Raw genomic sequence first — 19,393 nt, forward strand, 5'->3', positions numbered from 1 at the left:
TGTATACACCACCACTGTCACCTGACTGTCAATTACCGCTCAATTATCATGATTAAAATAAAGGGGTGATGTGGTGGGGGAGAGTAAAGTTCGGAATGCATTCTCCACTGCGTCGCGTCACTTGCACCTGATGCACAATGCACTTGGCATGTTTGATATCCACCCTAAGTATCCAACAAAGACGCATCACGTTGTACGTCCTTACAGATCTCACGCCTCCCCGAATGATACAGTATTCCCTGCTCAATTCGCAGTACATGTAAACGCATACAATGGCATGATAGCTCATGAATATTCATTAAAGCATGGCCGTCATGTTCATGATACTCAAGTCTCGCAGCTTACATATTCTGCAGAATGATCTCCGCATTCAGTAGCCCCACGAGTAGGCGGTGAACTCGTGGATGGCTGCCTGTCGGATGCATAACGCTAATTGTATTTCCTTGTAGTTTCCCATCTACAGTAGATAACGGGAGATTCGATCGAATTCTGCACTTTTTGTGGAAAACGATTCGGGCAAAATGTTGTCGCCAGAAATGAAGATAAGCTTCAGTTAGTCCCTTTATTACTGCTAGGTTATACTTTGCGTGGCGAAACAGTAAGTTCTACTCACACGTGGTTCGCACCAGTCGATTACTTAATCCGCTTTGTATGCATCCGTTTTAAAAGATAGCCTTATACTGCGCAACAAGTGCACCGTGTTCCCCTGTTTAGTACGCCAATCACGCTTTTGTGAAATGAATTCACAAGAATAAATGGATGTATAATAATCATATTTAATTGAAGAAGAGTCGTGAACTAGATAATGATAACATAATTCCGTCTGTATGAGCAACACATTCGGTCGTGTCCGTTTCTCCTGTAAGGTGAAATGTGCGAAACTTTGATATTCTAGAACTTTCTCTATATCATTGTACAATAAAGTTTTATTTTGATGAAAGCCGCTTTTATTTTATTATTCAACTTTCCTCAAGGTCAAGTTAAACAAGAAGCTGTGAGTTTCTCCTCATTGTGTGAACTACGTCAGGAGACTATGATGGGGGGGGGGGGATTTAATGCAGTGTGTGCAGTCGTGCCAAACTAGGACTCACATTCAAGTTCCCATCCCACTGAATAGGGGAAAAAGAAATCTCACCACTACGCTCTGTAAAGAGCGTCCGAGATGTTAGTCCAGGAATGAGTTGTTCAAATATTGACAGCGATGGGAGAAGAAATAACCGAGCAACTGCCAAACGTGAGTCAACATGCCACTTCTTACATGGGAGGTTGCATACCTTTGTTTAGACGTTCTGCGAATGAATATGCAATACCACGTTTCGCCATTAAATATAGGGAATTCCACTTGTAAACGCGGATTCAGAGTGAATCCAAAGTACAATTTAGCGGATCAAACGATAGAAACTTTCACCAAAGTAACTCAAGTAAAGTGATATTCAAAGTTTGACCGATTGTCTTTGTTCATTTCGTCTCCGCATCTTCATTCATTAGTATGGTTAGATTCATGATTATTGTGCCTGCAAAAATGACACAAAATATCACACGTTGCACCTCGGACCAACGCAACGCCCCATCCCCCTTTTCCACGAGAAAAGCGCAGAAAAGTTATCTAAACACAGGTGTACATGTCCCCCTCTTCCTCCCCTAAACCACCATCCTCGCTCGCCTGTCAGTTCTCTCCTTCACCAGCTGCATGGGAATGCGTGTATTATCCCGGGATATTGTCAACAATGCACCGTGAGGGTCCACATTAACCAGCCTTTTATCAAAACAACCCCCATGTTCATGTAAGCTCAGCTCTCATTCCGAAATTGACAAGTGTAAAAAGACAAATCCCAACACGCAGCAACGAAAGGAGAAAGAGAAACGAAGTTGTGCACGTCGTCTTGTTCGATTCTCCTTCTCATTTTCTCTTTTCTTTTTCTCTCTTTTTCATCTCCAGGTCTGTTTTCGTAATGGGATCTTGGATGACAGCCCATGCAGAGTCTGAGCAGCTCCGTCAGCTCTTGATTTGATTAGATTTAAGCTGAAATAGCTCTCGCGTCTTCCAACCCCTCGGCGGGGGGACGGTCCGAGAGCCACCACGGGGCCACCTCGGCGTCGGCTTACCTCATCGAGCCAATCGCATTTGTGCCTCATTATCTCATTTCTGCGAGCCCCGCCACGAATTCAGCGAATTCCACACAGGAGGAAGTACGCCCATGTCGTTAGCCGAGTTCACCGCGCGCGGACTGCGCCAATCAATGCGGAACGTGCACACATCTTCATCTGGCTACATGACTACAGTTTTGACAAGAACCGAGGCCACGCTCTGATTCCCTCTCTCAGGCACTCTCCTTCTCTCTCAAAACCTCGCATCCACCAATCTCATGGAAGGGAAATTACATCAGATTGACTCGCATGGGGTGGAAGCGTTCTTCCGTCATCTTCATTTCCTGCTACTATATTTAATGGACGTTTATGCGTAACAACACATTGAGAGTGAGAAAAGGAAACAACTTACAAAGATATCAACAACATTAATACATTCGTGGAGAGTGAACACACTCGTGTGTACTGTACGCGTGTCGCAGGTGCGGTTTTTGTGTATCAATCAATGTTTTTCGGTCTTGCGCGAGCGAAGTGTCATCAGGCGCAGATGTGGAGTTGTTCCCGCTTTCGCGGATTCGCTTTGCTCGTTTGCACACTTTGTGAGCGCTGCACATTGGGAATACGACCAATCTTGCGAGATGACCTCAAACAGAGTGCCAATCTGAAGGTGTTCTCAAGTGGCCGCTGAGTTCGGAATTTCTATAAGGCTTCCTCGATCACAGCACTGTAGCCCGATCATCTCAAGTTGGAGCGAGCTATTGAATCCCCCGCCGTTCATTACTTCACACTGGAATATATTCATTGTCCTCACTACAAGACTCTTGTGAAACATAGCTTGCTAAACGGGACATGACTTGAAATATCTTCGCGTCTCAAAACCGGGCTTTAAACTGACGCTGTGGATTAACTACATTCTAATTTTGGATGCCTTTGGACATTGTTTTCGAGACGAAATTCAGTTTTCGCTCTCGCGGGGCTAAAAAAAAAAAAAATAGAAAAAAAAACTGGCGGGAGAATATAAGTACTGCACATGTACTAACGTCATCAAGGAATAAGACCTGCATCGCTGAGTTTGTGCCTGGAATGGAGGAGGGATGGTGTTAAAGTGATTACCGTCTGAGTTTTTTGGGTGTTCGTGACTCGCGAGGAGAGGCTGAAATGAGTAGCTTGAAAAATGTGTTCTCCACCCTGGATTAGCGAAAAATCTACAGTTTACATTATTACGTCATCAACTCGAGCGTGTCTGGCACGATAAGACAATGCTCGATTAACCAACAATAACAGCAACAACAGCAGAAGCTCGATTTCTGCACCTGCAGGAGAGGAGTAAATGTCCTCTGGAGAGTAAGGAGCGGAGATACCAAAACCTGTCATCTCTCATTTTGTCAAGGCTGCTACTTAACGGCAATCTTGTGGTGCTTCGATGTGAGTTCGGCCCCGTTTATCGACCGGAGACAGGTGCTGTCACTAACGTCGGGAAATTCACAAATCATACATGTATTTGAGGATAGGCAGACAAGAACTTTGAAATTAAAAAGAAAAAAATCCTAACCTGTTCATCAATATAGGTTACATGTCCTTTCGCGGAGCATTCACGGGAAAAAAAAAACACCCGCGATTTTGTGCCTCTTAAGAAAAGGATAATGTTTGAGCGTTGAATGCAGATAATATTGTTACTACCTGTTCTAATCGTTTCATTTCAGAGAAATTTCATTCTGTGTTTGACCGACAATGGGTGTTAAGATGAAAGCTTCGGGACACACGGGGAGTCCTGAACACGCAGTCCCGAACGGGAAAGTTCCCGTCTTTCTCCCCGAGTGCGCCCGCCTGTCCCTGATCCTCCTCGGTGTCGCCTTCATCCTCGCCTCCCTCATCAGTATCGGGGTCTTCACCGACCTCTACAAGGTTTTTCGCTGGTGGCCCTACGGCGCCGTCTGCGTCATCGTGTTCATTGTCGGGGCCCTGATTGTCGGCCTCGGGTGCCGGTGTTGGCTCAAAGAGCCGATCATCACGCCATCGGTGCAGATGAAGATGCTTCAAGAACTCGATCGAGCTGAGCAGGAAGCAAAGTTGAAAAAGCGGGACTCGATTAGGCGGATTTACCACAAGATGTCACCGCTACGAGGCAGTGACCGACGGGGCCAGAACTGTGCCGAGGCCAGTGTATGACATACGAGTGGTCACCGATCGAACGATGGTGATGATTGCGATCTCATCAACGCGACGTCGACGACCACCACCGCCGCCACCACGAGCTGCCGATCGGTGATCGTCTTAATCGAACAGCCACCAGATCGTTCATGTGCCGTCTACCACCCACTGAACAGCCCTTCTTGAAAAGAGCAACGAAACTCTGGAAGAGTTTTTCCCTCCCCGCCGAGGACCTCCGATGAGCAGATGTTCGTGACTACACAGTGATTACTCACTAGCTGAGAGTCGAACAATAACATCACAGTAGGAGGCATCGACGCGAAAGGACGAGCGACATGGAAGGCTTTCCGGTTCGATAACGAATTACTTGTATTTGAATCGAAGCGGTTGAAACTGCACTTTATGGATAGTTTATGATATTCTGTAAAGACATGTATGATGTAAATGTAAGAGGTGAATTGAAAGAAAATTCGATAATTTCAGAGATCTTATAGTTTCGTAAATGTCATGAAAGAATAATATGTGTATGTATTTCTCCCTCGTATTTCACGTCGCTATAATAAGCTAGTAGGATTTCGGATAAAGAGTTCGATGTCCTGCTGATTAATATGCTATGATGTGAAGTTAATACAGAGAGAAAAACAATACCAGACGGAAGAACCTCTTAGCAACTATGTCAAAATAATCCCCTTGAAATGAAAGTCAACAGCCTTATAGATTCCAGCTAACCGCCGGGAAGTGCAGAAAAGATAAAATGTGGCTTTGTAGAATACAATGTTATATATCAAATTTATTCTGCATCTGCAACTAGCTGAGGCAATCTTCTGCTCTGCGGTAAACTTGTTCCCGCTTCAACCGTTCAATTGATTACTGGTGCGCGGCTCAGGGCGCGTGAAATTGAAACTCCACTCTGTAAACCGCGAATCAAAGTCACCGTGAGAAGCTCCGGGCGTATGGCACTTTCAGCATTGCGATCGTTGTTTGTGTGGACGATGGGCTCGTATTATACATTAGATTCGAAATGATCAGGAGTGATCCTCCCATAGATTCTTTCCCAAGGATTGTTGAGACACTTCAGACTATTCCCATCATCTTTACCATCACCCTCACCACCCCACTCTGCGTTGTCAGTAATTTCAGTTCAGTTTCATACTATTTTTGCTTTTTACCATGAAAATCATGCACATGGATTAACTGTACATATACTTGTACAAAGATCTACAGTATAAAGAAATGACCACGATAACCTGTAAAATATTTGAACATACATATTATGCAATGATATAAAAAAGTCAACAATATACTTTTGAGAGAGTTTGAGAGAGAGAAAAGAAAAAAAAAATGCAGGAGTCTGCCATCTAAATTGACACTGAAGAAAATATCCGACTTAAAAAAAAAAAAGAACTGATAATACACTTTTAAACGCAATTTTATCTAGAACCCACTCTCAGACGCGATCCTCGAGACCTACGCCACAGTCAAGCTTTCTCACAGGAATATTAAAAAAGAACAAAAGTAGAAAGCTGAATGCTTCGGGGAAAACTGTTGCTTTACCCTGTATCTGATTTGGCGGGCAGATTTCCGTGTTGTGTTTCAATTTGACGCAAGCACGTACATGGTGCAGATGCTTTTCACCGCTAAGTCTCTCTCCCTCCCGCTCTCGCTATGTCTGTCTGTCACTCTCTCTCACTCTCTCTCTCTCTCTTCTCTCTATTCCCCTCTCCTTTTCTCTGTATACTATACTTATATTCTTCTGTTAAAAGCTATGCTTCACTTGTGAGGAAATCAGTTTTGAACACACTTAATCTAATGTTAAACTGAGTGGAAATCACTTTGATTAGCATGGATATGATAGGTCAAAATCGAAAGCCAAATTTATGAAGCTGGTAAAAGATCGGCGAATATTGTGAGCATATCCCGTGTTGAAAAATGCATATCATCCAAACCAATTGTCATATAATGTTTTCCTTGGAAATTCGATTGAATCCGTATACTTGGCCATGTTGTTGGAAGGGAATTGTTCAATGTTGTCCTGTGTTGGCTCTTATGATAATACGCAAAACATCTTCCCTCTGATTACGCGTCATCTGTTCCTTCCTCTCTCTCTCTGTCTCTCTCTCTCTCTCTTTCCGGCTGTGCCCATATCACACGCAGTGTGGTCTTACGATTGAATATATTTCTTATTATAAACCGTACTTTGCTATATCCACGGTATAATCAGGGCAACATTCTAAATTAAATTGTATGACCATGTATGACGTGAAACATAATACCTGACACCCTAGCCCTTTTGTTGGGCAAGATAAGTATCACGTCTTAAGAACAACTTTCTAGTGGCTTCCACCTCATTTCGCTCCACTATTGTCCGTCATTTAATTCCTTTGTTTTGTTTCCTTTGTCGTTGAGATTGATGGATTGCACTTGTTTCATTTCACATAATATGTATCATTTCAAACTGCTTTCAATAGTTATTGATACACACTCATGTTGTTTTGAATCTTATTTCAAGGACTCACTGAATGTGCAGTTGCATTGAATGTTGACATGCTATCAAAGTATGAGCCATATTTTTGTCAGATAATGTAAAAAAGAACCACACATATTGATATCGCAATTATTAAGATTCATGTTATTGATTATGTGTGTTTGCGACGTGCTTATTGCATTTGTTGTCGGACATTCCACCCTTCGTCTGTGCCACCATTCTGTGGACAGGAAAAAAAAAAAAAAAAAAACGTGCCACACAAAAGGGTTAAAGGGATGGTATAGTTTCGGATGAGATACTACGGTAGGGCTTCCAGGCTCCCAACTTTTTTATGAGACGAAAAACCTCTTATGAAATACAGTCCGACCTCTCCTATCCGGACATGTTGGAACCGGCACCCATCCCGATATTCAAAGGGATTTGGCCGGATATAGGAGACTCAATGTTTTATACACGAAGCTGCCTACCCAATGGTAGCTGTGATGTGCATGTATCTATTTTATTTCATAAACGTTCGATCTAATGTGAGATCCCGTTCGCGCAGGCGCAGTCAGTTCGTTCCAACATGGCGCGTTGTTGAAACGTTTCTCGCGTGAGCGCGACAAAACAGTTCAGTTTAATCATTTTCAGTACTCGGTATTCGTCTTTCGTTCTTTGTCGGAGCGGTTTCCAAAATTCGTTTTGGGATGGAACAAGGTTTACCGACCAAAAGCCCTGCGGGGCCAGTAGATAGCGGAAAAAAGGTCCCCCTTGAGAGGACGCCTGTGCAAGTGGAGAAATCGGTGCAGTCTCGTACTGCCGTAACGTTAACGCATACTCCCAGTGGCAGCCCTGCGGGGAAATTGCAGACGGGGAAAACCGGTCAGCCCAGCACGTACGGTAAGGATAGTGTGCAGTTACAGTCGGTGCAACGTGTGGTAAAGGCCAGTTCAGCTACTCCGATCATAAAAAAGACGAAAGCCAAACGCTCTGCGGAGAAATCGGGCAGTAGTGCCACCTCAAAAGGTTGCTCAGCTACAGGTACAGGTACTAACGTGCGTAGTACTGCTGGAGGTGCTCCAGCACAGGTCTCAATGGAGAGCAGACTCGAGAAGCTAGAGACTATGATAGAGACATTGTGCAACACCCAGTCTCAGAAATCTAGATCTATGTTGCCTTGCTCGAACCAAATTGATGACCCCGAGTTAGACTTTATGGACTGGGACTATGAACTGGACCCTCATAATAAGCAGAACCGTTTTTTGTGTGATGATGATGATGATGCGTCATCTGTTCAGGCTACACATCCTGGTTACACAGCTAGGAACATGTCTAGTTTGGGTGAGCAGACTGGGCAGGCTACTGACCCAGAAGTCGCTCAAGAACAGTTGACAAAAGATGTGCCAGCCCAGCATGTGACGAGGCAAATAGAGGAAGACATTGGGTTTGCCTCCCGTTTTGCGACGCAGACGGACATTGGGGACCCGCTCCCAGATAAGCTCAATAGCAGCGTCAATTTTCTCATGACCCATGCATTGGAAGAAAATCACATTGTTGAGACGTGTGACAAGTATCCCCAGCCAGAGAACTCTCAACTGGTTGTGCCTAAGGTAAACCCGATAATTTGGGACAATTTGTCTGGTAAGGTTAGAGCACTCGACCTACGTTTACAGAAGTGTCTAAAGCCCCTCGTGAAAGGGATGACAGCCATGCTTCGCACAGCGAATACCTCCCGCGGTGAGGCGGAAGAGCTAACAGACACCCAACAGGATGCCATAGCCCTTATTGCTAATGCCAGCTATGAACTGAATACACTCAGGAAGTCTCTCATCAAGCCAGACATTAATTCAAGGTACACACATCTTTGCAAACCTTCGGTTAAGACCACGCAGTGGCTCTTTGGGGATGACCTCCATAAAACTGTCAAAGAGATGGATGAGCAGCAAAAAACAGTTGGAGCCATCAGAGGTCGTACCTTCTTCCGCCAACAACGGTACAACCCATACCAGCAGGGCCCACGCGCTGGGTCTCAAGCAGTTCCTTTCCAGCATCAGAGGTATGCTAATGCAGGGTGGTTGAGGACGAGATCCATGCAGCCTAGAGCCAGGGGTTTTTTAGGCAACAGAGCCCTGTCTGCACAAGCACACAGCCAGGCAGCTGCTGCAGGCAGGCCATCAGGGAATCCAAATCAGAGGACTCCACGATACAGACAACGTCCACACACACACACAGCCCTGGCGCCGGACAGACGTCCGGCTCTGAACCAGCAGTAGTCTCCACTACACCAGATCCAACCACCAATGACTCAGCTAAGGTCAGTGAACTTTCACAATTTCCTTACATTACTACCAATGTAACATGTATCGGTGGTCGATTGACAAGCCATAAACATGCCTGGGAAAGAATCACCTCAGATCCATATATTCTTCATGTAGTGAATGGATTAGAACTGGAATTTGAGGAAGGGGTTCCCCCTGCACAGATTAGGGTACCATTACCTTACAAATTGAATAGCTCTGAGCTTAAGTCAGTTGATGATGAGCTTTCTCGCCTGCAAGAGAAAGGCGTTATTGAACATGCAATGCCAGAAGAAGGGCAATTTATCTCGAACATATTTGTAAGGGAGAAGAAAGATGGTGCCCACCGAATTATTTTGGATCTCTCGAAACTGAATGAGCACATTGCCTATCACCATTTCAAAATGGATACTTTTGATACAGCAGTGCAACTGATTACCCCAGGCTGCTATATGGCTTCCATCGACCTTCGTGACGCATACTATACAGTCCCAATAGCTGAAAGTCATAGGAAGTATCTCAGATTCATGTGGAAAGGCTCGCTGTGGCAGTTTAAGGCGATGCCAAATGGGCTAGCATCAGCACCACTCATTTTCACCAAACTACTCAAACCTGTGTTTGCTGCCATGAGAGCTAAGGGACATACAATAGTTGCCTACATTGATGATACACTGATTATAGCAAAATCAAAGGAACTAGCCGAGAAGGCAGTGATCGAAACTGCTCAATTGTTGAGTGAGATCGGCTTTGTCATTCACCCGAAGAAATCTGTGTTAATGCCACTACAAAATATCCAGTTCCTTGGTTTTGTACTCGACTCCAATGCTATGAAAATCTCATTGGCAGAAGGGAAGGCTATTCAGATCAAGAGTCTCTGCTATGCACTTTTAAGAGCTCATGCCCCAACGATACGCACAGTTGCTTCTGTAATAGGTAAACTGGTAGCAGCCTTCCCTGCAGTTCACTATGGTCAGATGCATTATAGGCAGCTTGAGAGAGAGAAGACTATGGCACTACGCCAGAGTAAAGGCCATTATGATCGTAAAATGTCCCTGTCTATGGCAGCAAAAGCAGAGTTAATGTGGTGGGTACAGAACATAGACTCCTGCTGTGGCAGCATTAGTCAAGCACCGCCATCAGTGATGATAACTAGTGATGCTTCAGGACTAGGATGGGGTGCATCAGATGGGAACACCCATATTGGGGGCAGATGGAATGAGACAGAGAGAGTCAGAGCAGAGCTCAATGATATTAACTTCCTAGAGTTATTAGCAGCATTTTATGCTTTGCAGGCTTTTTGTACTCACCTTGCTCATTTGCACGTGCATATGCGGTTAGACAACACAACAGCAGTGGCATATATAAACCACAAGGGAGGCATCAAATCAAGAGATTGTGATGAGCTGGCTAAGAGAATCTGGGAATGGTGCAAAAAGCGTGAGATTTGGATTACAGCTACACATTTGCCTGGGGTGCAAAATCAAATAGCTGATGAAAAATCAAGGAAGTTTAATGACCAATTGGAATGGATGCTCAATCGGGATGTGTTTCGTCAACTGTGTGGTTACTATGGTAACCCAGAGGTGGATTTGTTCGCCACCAGACTGAATGCTCAAGTTGACAAATATGTGTCATGGCTACCTGACCCAGGGGGGTGTGCTGTGGATGCATTCTCAATAGATTGGCAGGGGGATTATTTCTATGCATTCCCACCTTTTTGCTTGATTGGCAGATGTCTGCAGAAAATTGAAGCAGAGAAAGCAGAAGGGTTTATGATTGTGCCCAATTGGCCAACTCAGGCTTGGTTTGGGAGGTTGTTAAATTTGCTGATAGATGAGCCAATAATCCTGCCTGTGAGCAAGACCCTAGTCACACAGCCTGTATCAGGAGTATCACATCCATTGTACAAACGCTTGCATCTTATGTCTTGCAGATTATCCGGCAACACCTTCAAGGTACAGGCCTTTCAGATGAAACTACCAAGATCATCTTGTCTGCCTGGCGTCAGTCAACCCACAAGCAGTATTCAGTCTACACAAGGAAGTGGTTGGATTTTTGCAATCGGAGACAGACTAATCCGATGCAAGCGCCTGTAAAGGAAGTATTGGACTTCCTAACGCTACTTTACAAGAATTCAGGTTACAGTGCATTAAATACTGCGAGGTCAGCACTCGCGTCTGTTGTTGTTCTTACTGATGGATACACAGTCAGCTCCCATCCTTTAATTTCACGTTTTATGAGGGGAGTATTTCACCTTAAGCCTCCCAGGGCCAGATATCAGACTACGTGGGATGTCAAGTTTGTCCTGGATTATCTTCGCAACCTTCCAGAGTTAAATAGTATGTCACTTAAGGATCTTTCATTGAAGACATGTATGTTGATTGCCCTCGTCAGTGCTCAGAGAGTGCAAACGCTACATTTACTGAACATTGATGATATGCTTATGTCGCCCACTCTATGTACGTTCATAGTTCAAGATTTAGTAAAGCAGAGCAGACCAGGGAGGACTGGTTTAAAGGTTGCTCTCGCTGCTTATCCCCAGGATAAGCGTATTTGTGTTCTTGCCTGCCTTAATGAATATTTACGCCGCACCAGCTCCCTTCGAGGTCAAGAGAAGTACCTTTTCATTAGCTATAGGAAGCCATTTAAACGGGTCACTACAGATACTATCTCAAGATGGCTCAAGGACATAATGACTCGCGCTGGCATCGATGTAAATGTGTACAAGGCCCATTCCACGCGGGCTGCAACAACTTCGAAGGCCGCATCCAACGCAGTCCCAATGTCAGAGGTTCTGACACATGTCGGCTGGAGCAGGGAAGGAACCTTCCAGGCCTTTTATAACAAACCTGTCGCCACGCCAAGTACTGCTAGTGGATTTGCTCACGCAGTACTGCAGTAGTTCCTGCACCATTCGGGTAAGACATGTACAAGTGCATATTGAAATTTGTGGTCCACCATGCAGAGTTTTATTGCTGTTGGAAACTGTACACTGGTGTGTTGTTGCTACCATACACTTTGTGTAAGATGTTACATGCAGGCCAGAGTGTCTTTGAATTCTCACATTAGATCGAACGTTTATGAAATAAAATAATAGGATTAAACGAGAACTTACCTGTTTGAAGTTTGATCCTTATTTTATGAATAAGAGGAGTGAGAGCTAATGTGCCCTCCTCTCCCACCCATAGACTAGGACATACCAGTATGGGTGAATTGTGGTAATTGTGGTGAAGACAAAACGTTCGAAGTACAACAATTGGCAATGGCCTCGTAGGGTAATAAGCCTACAAATTGTACATCTACTGGATGTATAGTGCACTCTGTCCTGCATGTAGCGATTAAGACTGACTGCGCCTGCGCGAACGGGATCTCACATTAGCTCTCACTCCTCTTATTCATAAAATAAGGATCAAACTTCAAACAGGTAAGTTCTCGTTTAATCCTATTATTTTGCGTGAACAAGTCGCGTCCTCGATCGTCAGCTGGTCTGAGTTCAGAATTTTCTGATAATTTGCTCAATGAACGATCGTATGTACCTTGCTCTGATTTATTGTAAAATTTTCTGTCCATGTCCTTGCTGTGATTTGGGGGTAGTGAGTGTCTGAATGCATGCTGCTAAGCTGAAAATTTGATATGCATATAAATTATTGTTATGTAAATTATGTTGGGAATAATAATGTAATTCATGTGAGTTTATGCAGGAGTTTGTTTGAGTTTGTAGGCCCACTTTCTCCAATAGTTATCATATTAAAAAAAAAAGAACAACAACAAATCACGGCGAGATCGCGTCCGGATAATAGGGAGATCCGGATATAGGTAGGCCGGATAGGAGAGGTTGGACTGTATGAAAGAGCATTATAATATTTAAGAGGAATTCAAAGTTATTTGAGATATTCAAAAACAAAGAGATCCTAAAGGTGCGACCCACATTTTATTAGGAGGACTTTGTTTTACTTATTTTTATGATATCTCAGTCATTTCAAAACCAATTTTCATCAAATAAACTTTGAATTCTGTTTATACTCTCTAAAGGTAATGTATTGGGAGCAGTGATTTAGAAAGTGTTCGGGTTATCACATTTGATGCATATGTGTACGTCAGTTGTATCACAAAACAAAATTATGGTATAAATACCATATGAAAATTTCGTAATAAAGCCTAAAATATAAGGAGATATCACTATTTTTCTCAATGAACCATAACTCAAGACGGTTTATTCTAGAAACAATTCTATTGTAACTTTTTTTTTTTTATATTTAACAATACTTAACATTGGTTGTACTGATTAAAATTTCTACATTGGTTGTTTCTATCCCTAACAAATGCCTAACTCACATTTTAGAACTGTACTGAAGCACTAAAGCTGGGTTTTTGTTTCATCCGCAAATGGTAAATGATGCCTTTAAAGGGAAGATAAACCCCAAGAACAATGTGGATTGAGTGAAAGCAGCAACATTAGTAGAACACATCAGTGAAAGTTTGAAGAAAATTGGACAATCGATGCAAAAGTTATGAATTTTTAAAGTTTTGGTGTTGGAACTGCTGGATGAGGAGACTACTAGAGGATATGACGTATGAGTGGACAACAATACAAAGAAAATATAAAGGATATTCAACAAAAATTCACTTTTCTAGAATTATGAAAGAGCAGTGGACCAACCGCTTTCAGAAAGCAGGGGGAATAATTGCTACCCTTAACATATGTCAATATCAAGTTGATGGAATTTGTAATTTTCATGAAAAATGGATTTTTGTAGTATTTTCTTTATATTTTCTTGATATTGTAGTCCACTCATACGTCATAACCTCTAGTAGTCTCCTCATCCAGCGGTTCCAACACCAAAATTTTAAAATTCATAACTTTTGCATCGATTGTCCGATTTTCTTCAAACTTTCACTGATGTGTTCTACTAATGTTGCTGCTTTCACTCAATCCACATTGTTCTTGGGGTTTATCTTCCCTTTAATATTTCATAAGTGTTTTCTAATTGTCTTGCAAAAAAGTTGAAATCTGAATCCCCCCATCTCAACCAAAGCTATACTTTCCTTTAATACCTCTAAATTTCAACGATATTATGCGAACAAAGCGGGAGTTGCACAGCTACTAATGACGCACCATGTTTCCTTGAATCTAGAGCACAATATACGATGACTAATACGATATCAGTGTCCGTTTTACGTATACGAGTACTGTTTCTCAATGCGCAGCACGTGAATTTTGACAAAGCATTCTTTCTTTGTTTAGGATGGGTTGGTGGCAAGTGGCTGTGATGCCGGTGGATTTCATTGTGCTTAATTGCAGTGAGTTTATTCTTGCTTTTTACTGCCAACCGACATTAGCAGCGGTTATGGAATTCTGCATTCCATCACCAGTGTGTTTGCTGTGCAGGAATGACCAGATCATCCCATTGCACATGGAATATAGTGCATGTGCAAAATTGTACTTGATTTCATTGAAACATGATTATGGTGAGTTTGGTCGCAGAAAGAGATAAGTGCCATGTTTAAACATTATTTTTTTTTTTAAAGTAAGTCCATCATCAGATTGTGCAAAATAAAACCTTTCAAATGATATATACTCCACTTATGATAACAAAATATACCGTATTTTCTTATAGTTTTCTTTGCTTTTAAGCAGGTCTTATTGCAAATATCTCAAATTGACAGGAATGGAGTAAACTCGTTTTGCGACCAAGCTCATATAATAACCTTTCGCGAAACATTTGAAAACGAGAGGTTTCAAAGAGCAGTGATCAATAGGTGCTAAAGTGTGACTGAACGTCTCTGAAACTGATTGTGAGTAGGTCTACTCTTGCAAGAGCCAGCATCTTCATTTTATGTACTATCTATCTTTCTCTGCAAACAGTATAATTATGCGTTTTAGACTTTCTGGTGTGATTTGAGAAATATGGGGTTTGTAGATGTGATGTATGATATAATGTATGCGATCAGAGAATATATGTCACACCTTACATTATTTTTTTTTTGTCACGCATTTTTGTTTTTGACTCAAATAATAAGTCGCAAAAAAAAAAAAGAAAACTATTGAACGCTTCAAATTTGCACTTTTCTTGTGTCTGTTTATGTTGTGTTTGCTTACGGGTATGTATAGGTTTAGTACTTATCACGCTAACATTGTGCATAATCTTGGTGTTTTTGTTTTTGCATTTTTAATTCGGCCTACATACTTTAGGCATTTTTTGCTCTTTGGCAGTCCTGTCTAATTTCAGTTGTAATTTTTACAAACAATATATGAACTTGCCGTATATGCACCAGAAATTAAGTTTGTCTTCGCTTTCACATTACAAGTGGCACTTCATGAGCAGGTGTATACAAACCTAAAAGAATACACACATACGCACACAATGACGATGATATATATATATATATATATATATATATATATATATATATATGTGTGTGTGTGTGTGTGTGTGTGTGTGCGTATATATATATATATATATATATATATATACCTCATTCTCTTTACACCAAATCGGAATATCCCACTGTACACGCTTTCTCGGAAATGTTAGATATTCCATTCTCCACAATGACAACACGTCGATACCATAACTCTATTACGCCTTCCTTCATGGCACTATCTATTTCAGCGTAGAGTGTTTTAGTGCAGGTTTTATCGATAGAATCGAGAAACATAAACTGCGTTAATTTTTTCGTCATCATCGGCAAATATGTCCACCCTCTCTTTTTGTTTTTGTTTTTTTTTGCAATTTAGACACAAAGTTTTCAACCGTGCCAAGAAGCAAAATAAAAAAAGAAAGAAAAGAGAAGAAACAATGCAACTATGCCTTTAAACTTGAAATAAATAATCAAGAATTTTCGTCCACGAGGGAGTAGAATGGTTTCGTATTCAAGAATGCCATCCTATAGAGCTCTTCTTGATTCGTTTACGGCTTTCTTCCGTACGGTATGAATAAGTCTCTTTCATCCCCCCCCCCCCAGTTTTTCAAGAGAGATCTGCTATCGAAATTCTCTGTTGATAAGACTGTCCGTTCACTCTGATGTTGAATCAAGCAAAGTGTTCGTACAGCAGGCTTGTCACGTTTTGTGGATACCCACAAAGTGCCCGACGTTCGCATTTGCATGAGAAATTGGGAATGGTGCATTTCGCTTCTGCAGCCAATTCCGTCTGGAGCCCATTGATTTTCTCTGGAGGATTCATCTCTATGTATATGAATAAACTCAGCATTCAACAGCGTGCTCGGAAAACTTTGCAGCTTCATTGACAACGATGTCAAATGGTTTAAAACTTATCAACGGTTGGAAATAGAAACGATTTTTCAGTAGCTGACTGGCGACAGCAGTTGCCAGGTTATGGAAATATCAATGTTACAGAAAGCAAATGTAGGTATATAATGCGTATATATTTGTATTATTGTCTTCTAGGTAAACGTGCATCTATTTGGACCTGTAATTTTGGTGTGTTTTTTTAAACAGTGGACCATGCTTTCGAATTAAAAAGGCAATCTTGTACAAACGAATTTTGAGAGAAACATTTTTTTTTATCGAAGTTCATAAATCCTTCAAGGAAAATTAGATCCGTATATTTGTTCCTTGCTTCTCCTTCTCGTTTGCATGTATACGGCGCATTTGGATAATATTTCCTTCACACTCCTTCGTCGATCATACAATCAGCTAATGTCGTCTTAAAGAAGAGAGGTGCTTTTTTAATCAACTGTTCATAATCTTTAAAATCAATTCATCTTTCAGTTGGTTTCTCTGACTTGGTTCAATCTCCGATGAACATTTTCGTATTATCTTTACTTACTTAATCAGCGAAAGGTGTAATCGTCGTAAATTGATGATATCGGGACAACGGATGCTGCTTGTTGTCGTTGTTGTTTTTTTTCGGTGTCGAGTTCATTTCTATCTCGAGACTATGAAAAGATTTGTCCCAGGAATGAATTCAGCCTACGCATGGAGTGCTGTCGGATAATTTTCGTGATAGAAAGTGGTAGCATTAATGTGAAAAATTCCCAGAAGAATGGCAATGTTGGAACTTGGAAAATAAGCAGAGTAAGGAGAGGGAGGGGTCCTTATCCGCAGACAAAAAAAAAAAAAAAAATGAGAAAAACATCAAACAAAACAAAACAAATTCATCAACCGGAAATGTGTTAGCTCTTCCTGTGGTTTCTATAGTGAATAAGAAGACATAACGCATTTCCCTACCTATCAGCATGCACCTCTACCAACTGTTACACCTAAAACTGTGCCCACGTCTCCCTTTAAGGTATACAAATTACTGACAAATTAATCGGAGCAAAGAGTCGCATTCCAATGTACCGGTATTGCTTATCGGCAAGAGACAATCAACACGCAACATTTTGGCTGTGATTTCAGAAAATTATATCTTTCTTTCAGAGCTTCCACAAAATTCCTCCTCAAGCAGTTTTTGTTGTCTTTTTTTCCCCCTTTGGAATGAAGGGGGGGGTGGGGCGGAGAGCAAACGTATCTCAAATACAAATCCGAACTAATATTAGTTGTATTGATTGACTACCCATGAGAGAGAAGAGCCGGGATTCAAATAATCCGGTATGTTCCTCGAAATAAGGTCGGACAAATATGATCGCGTGGACAAGTGGTCCCTGTAATTGAATAAGTTCTGGAAATACTATCAGTTTTTTTCCCCCTTTGGCTCAGAGATTAAAATCAATCGAGGTGGGAAGGTCAGGTTTACCCGCATGGGGACTGACGGGTTAAGTCGCATCTTCTTTCGACATGTCCCGCTTGTGCAGCTGTTATCCGCACGAGTCATGTTCGTGCACACACCAGGCAAACGAATAACATTCCATCCCACTATCTCTTTTATGATCAAGATGCTGTACAAATAATACACATATACACACACGCACCAACGCACACACGCACACACACATCACATTCACACATATGCATACACATCTCTCGATAGTGCTTTTATTCTCTGTGAAAACAAAAACGAGAACAACAAGAACTACAACAATAACAGCAACAAATCAGCATCATGATAATAATTACCATCAGCAGTATTACCATTACCATGATTATTACTCTGGTCACCATTATCATCATTAGAAGTAGTAGTAGAAGTAGTATCAGAAGTAGTGGTAGTTGTTGTAGATATATTATTATATTGCTTTGTCAATATAATTATTGCAACACAATCATTGTCATCATAAAATGAGCATATTTCTTGATCGAGCTTTTGGTTTGTGATCATGTTCCGAATTTCAAGGACGTGTATCAGATTTCATCACTCATTAATTTCTTACCTTTGCTTTATGTCGGAGATAAGTCATATAATCATAGATATTGCCCACTGACTACATGACAGCAACTTTATTTTGGTTCATCATGTTCATGGCGACCTTTTGTTTGCATCATTTATATTTCCCACAGCTTCCTTTCTCCCAGAATCACCGGCGTTCCTTTTTATTTTCCCTCTTTTCATTTGAATCCCATTTTGTCGTATTAAATTCTACACACATTTTTATTTCTGGTTCTTCAAATAAGCCATGCGACACAACGGACATAACAACAAGTGCAACAATAGCTTAATTCAAAAAGTTAATAAGTTAAAAAGATGTGACCGAAAAGTGTCAAAATTTTTTACCGAAAATGCTCAACCAAAAAGTGGATAAATAATTCACTTGTAACGAGTGTATGATTCAAAGAGAATAGAAAAAAATGACTGACTTATGCAACATAAAATGCCTATTTTTTCTCAGTGCTTTGCTGAAGTATTAAGATGTATTATGTGTTTCGACGAATAATGTACGTTTGATCAGGGCCGTGACACCTGCCTGGTTTGATATAGAATAATAGATATCCCAGTGGGGGAAAAAAGTCTCCTCCGGCCAACCCCACCGAAAACCCCCCACCCTCACACTATTATAACCAAACAACAACAACAACAACAAACAAACAAACAAATGAGCTAGCGAAGTAACTAACTCATAAAACCAAACCAAACCAAACAAAACAAAACAAAACAAAACAAAAAACCCCAAAAATTATACCGTAGGGAGATTTGAAATCAAATGCAAAAATCAATCCTAACTCCATAGGTCTGAATTTTGACAAGATACATGCGAATTTCGATCACATTTTCCCTGGGGTCTCGTTGCACATTACATGCGAAAATGTCACGTAAAAGTATTTCGTACTCCATAGTTTGCGCACGAGTTTTGGAGCGTGAAACTTATCCCCAGATCACTACATTTTTTGTATCATAGACAAAAATCAATGGGAGCAGGGACTCGGCGTCTAGCCAGTCAGCATCGGGTAGGCGAGGCCGCTGCGTCAGTATCGACCGACGCTGTCGTGACGGGGTAACAAGAGGCTGAGATCGTAACGAATTACCCCGATGACTGCCCACCGTTCCCCAACT

At 41.7% G+C, this 19,393-nt stretch overlaps 1 protein-coding gene across 1 annotated transcript; it reads left to right on the plus strand.

Annotated features, from left to right (window-relative positions):
- The first annotated feature begins 3,080 nt into the window (after nucleotides 1-3,080).
- On the plus strand, nucleotides 3,081-5,049 carry LOC140232296 (uncharacterized). The gene has a single exon (XM_072312426.1). It carries the CDS (start codon nucleotides 3,820-3,822, stop codon nucleotides 4,255-4,257), a length of 438 nt encoding a protein of 145 aa, XP_072168527.1. The 5' UTR covers nucleotides 3,081-3,819; the 3' UTR covers nucleotides 4,258-5,049.
- Nucleotides 5,050-19,393: the final 14,344 nt, after the last annotated feature.

This window comes from Diadema setosum, chromosome 8, assembly GCF_964275005.1.
Source record: "Diadema setosum chromosome 8, eeDiaSeto1, whole genome shotgun sequence".
Lineage (NCBI taxonomy): Eukaryota > Metazoa > Echinodermata > Echinoidea > Diadematoida > Diadematidae > Diadema > Diadema setosum.

Bases quoted from the DNA above. Each gene is read 5' to 3' on its own strand.
- LOC140232296 (XM_072312426.1), top strand. From the start codon at position 3,820: ATGGGTGTTAAGATGAAAGCTTCGGGACACACGGGGAGTCCTGAACAC.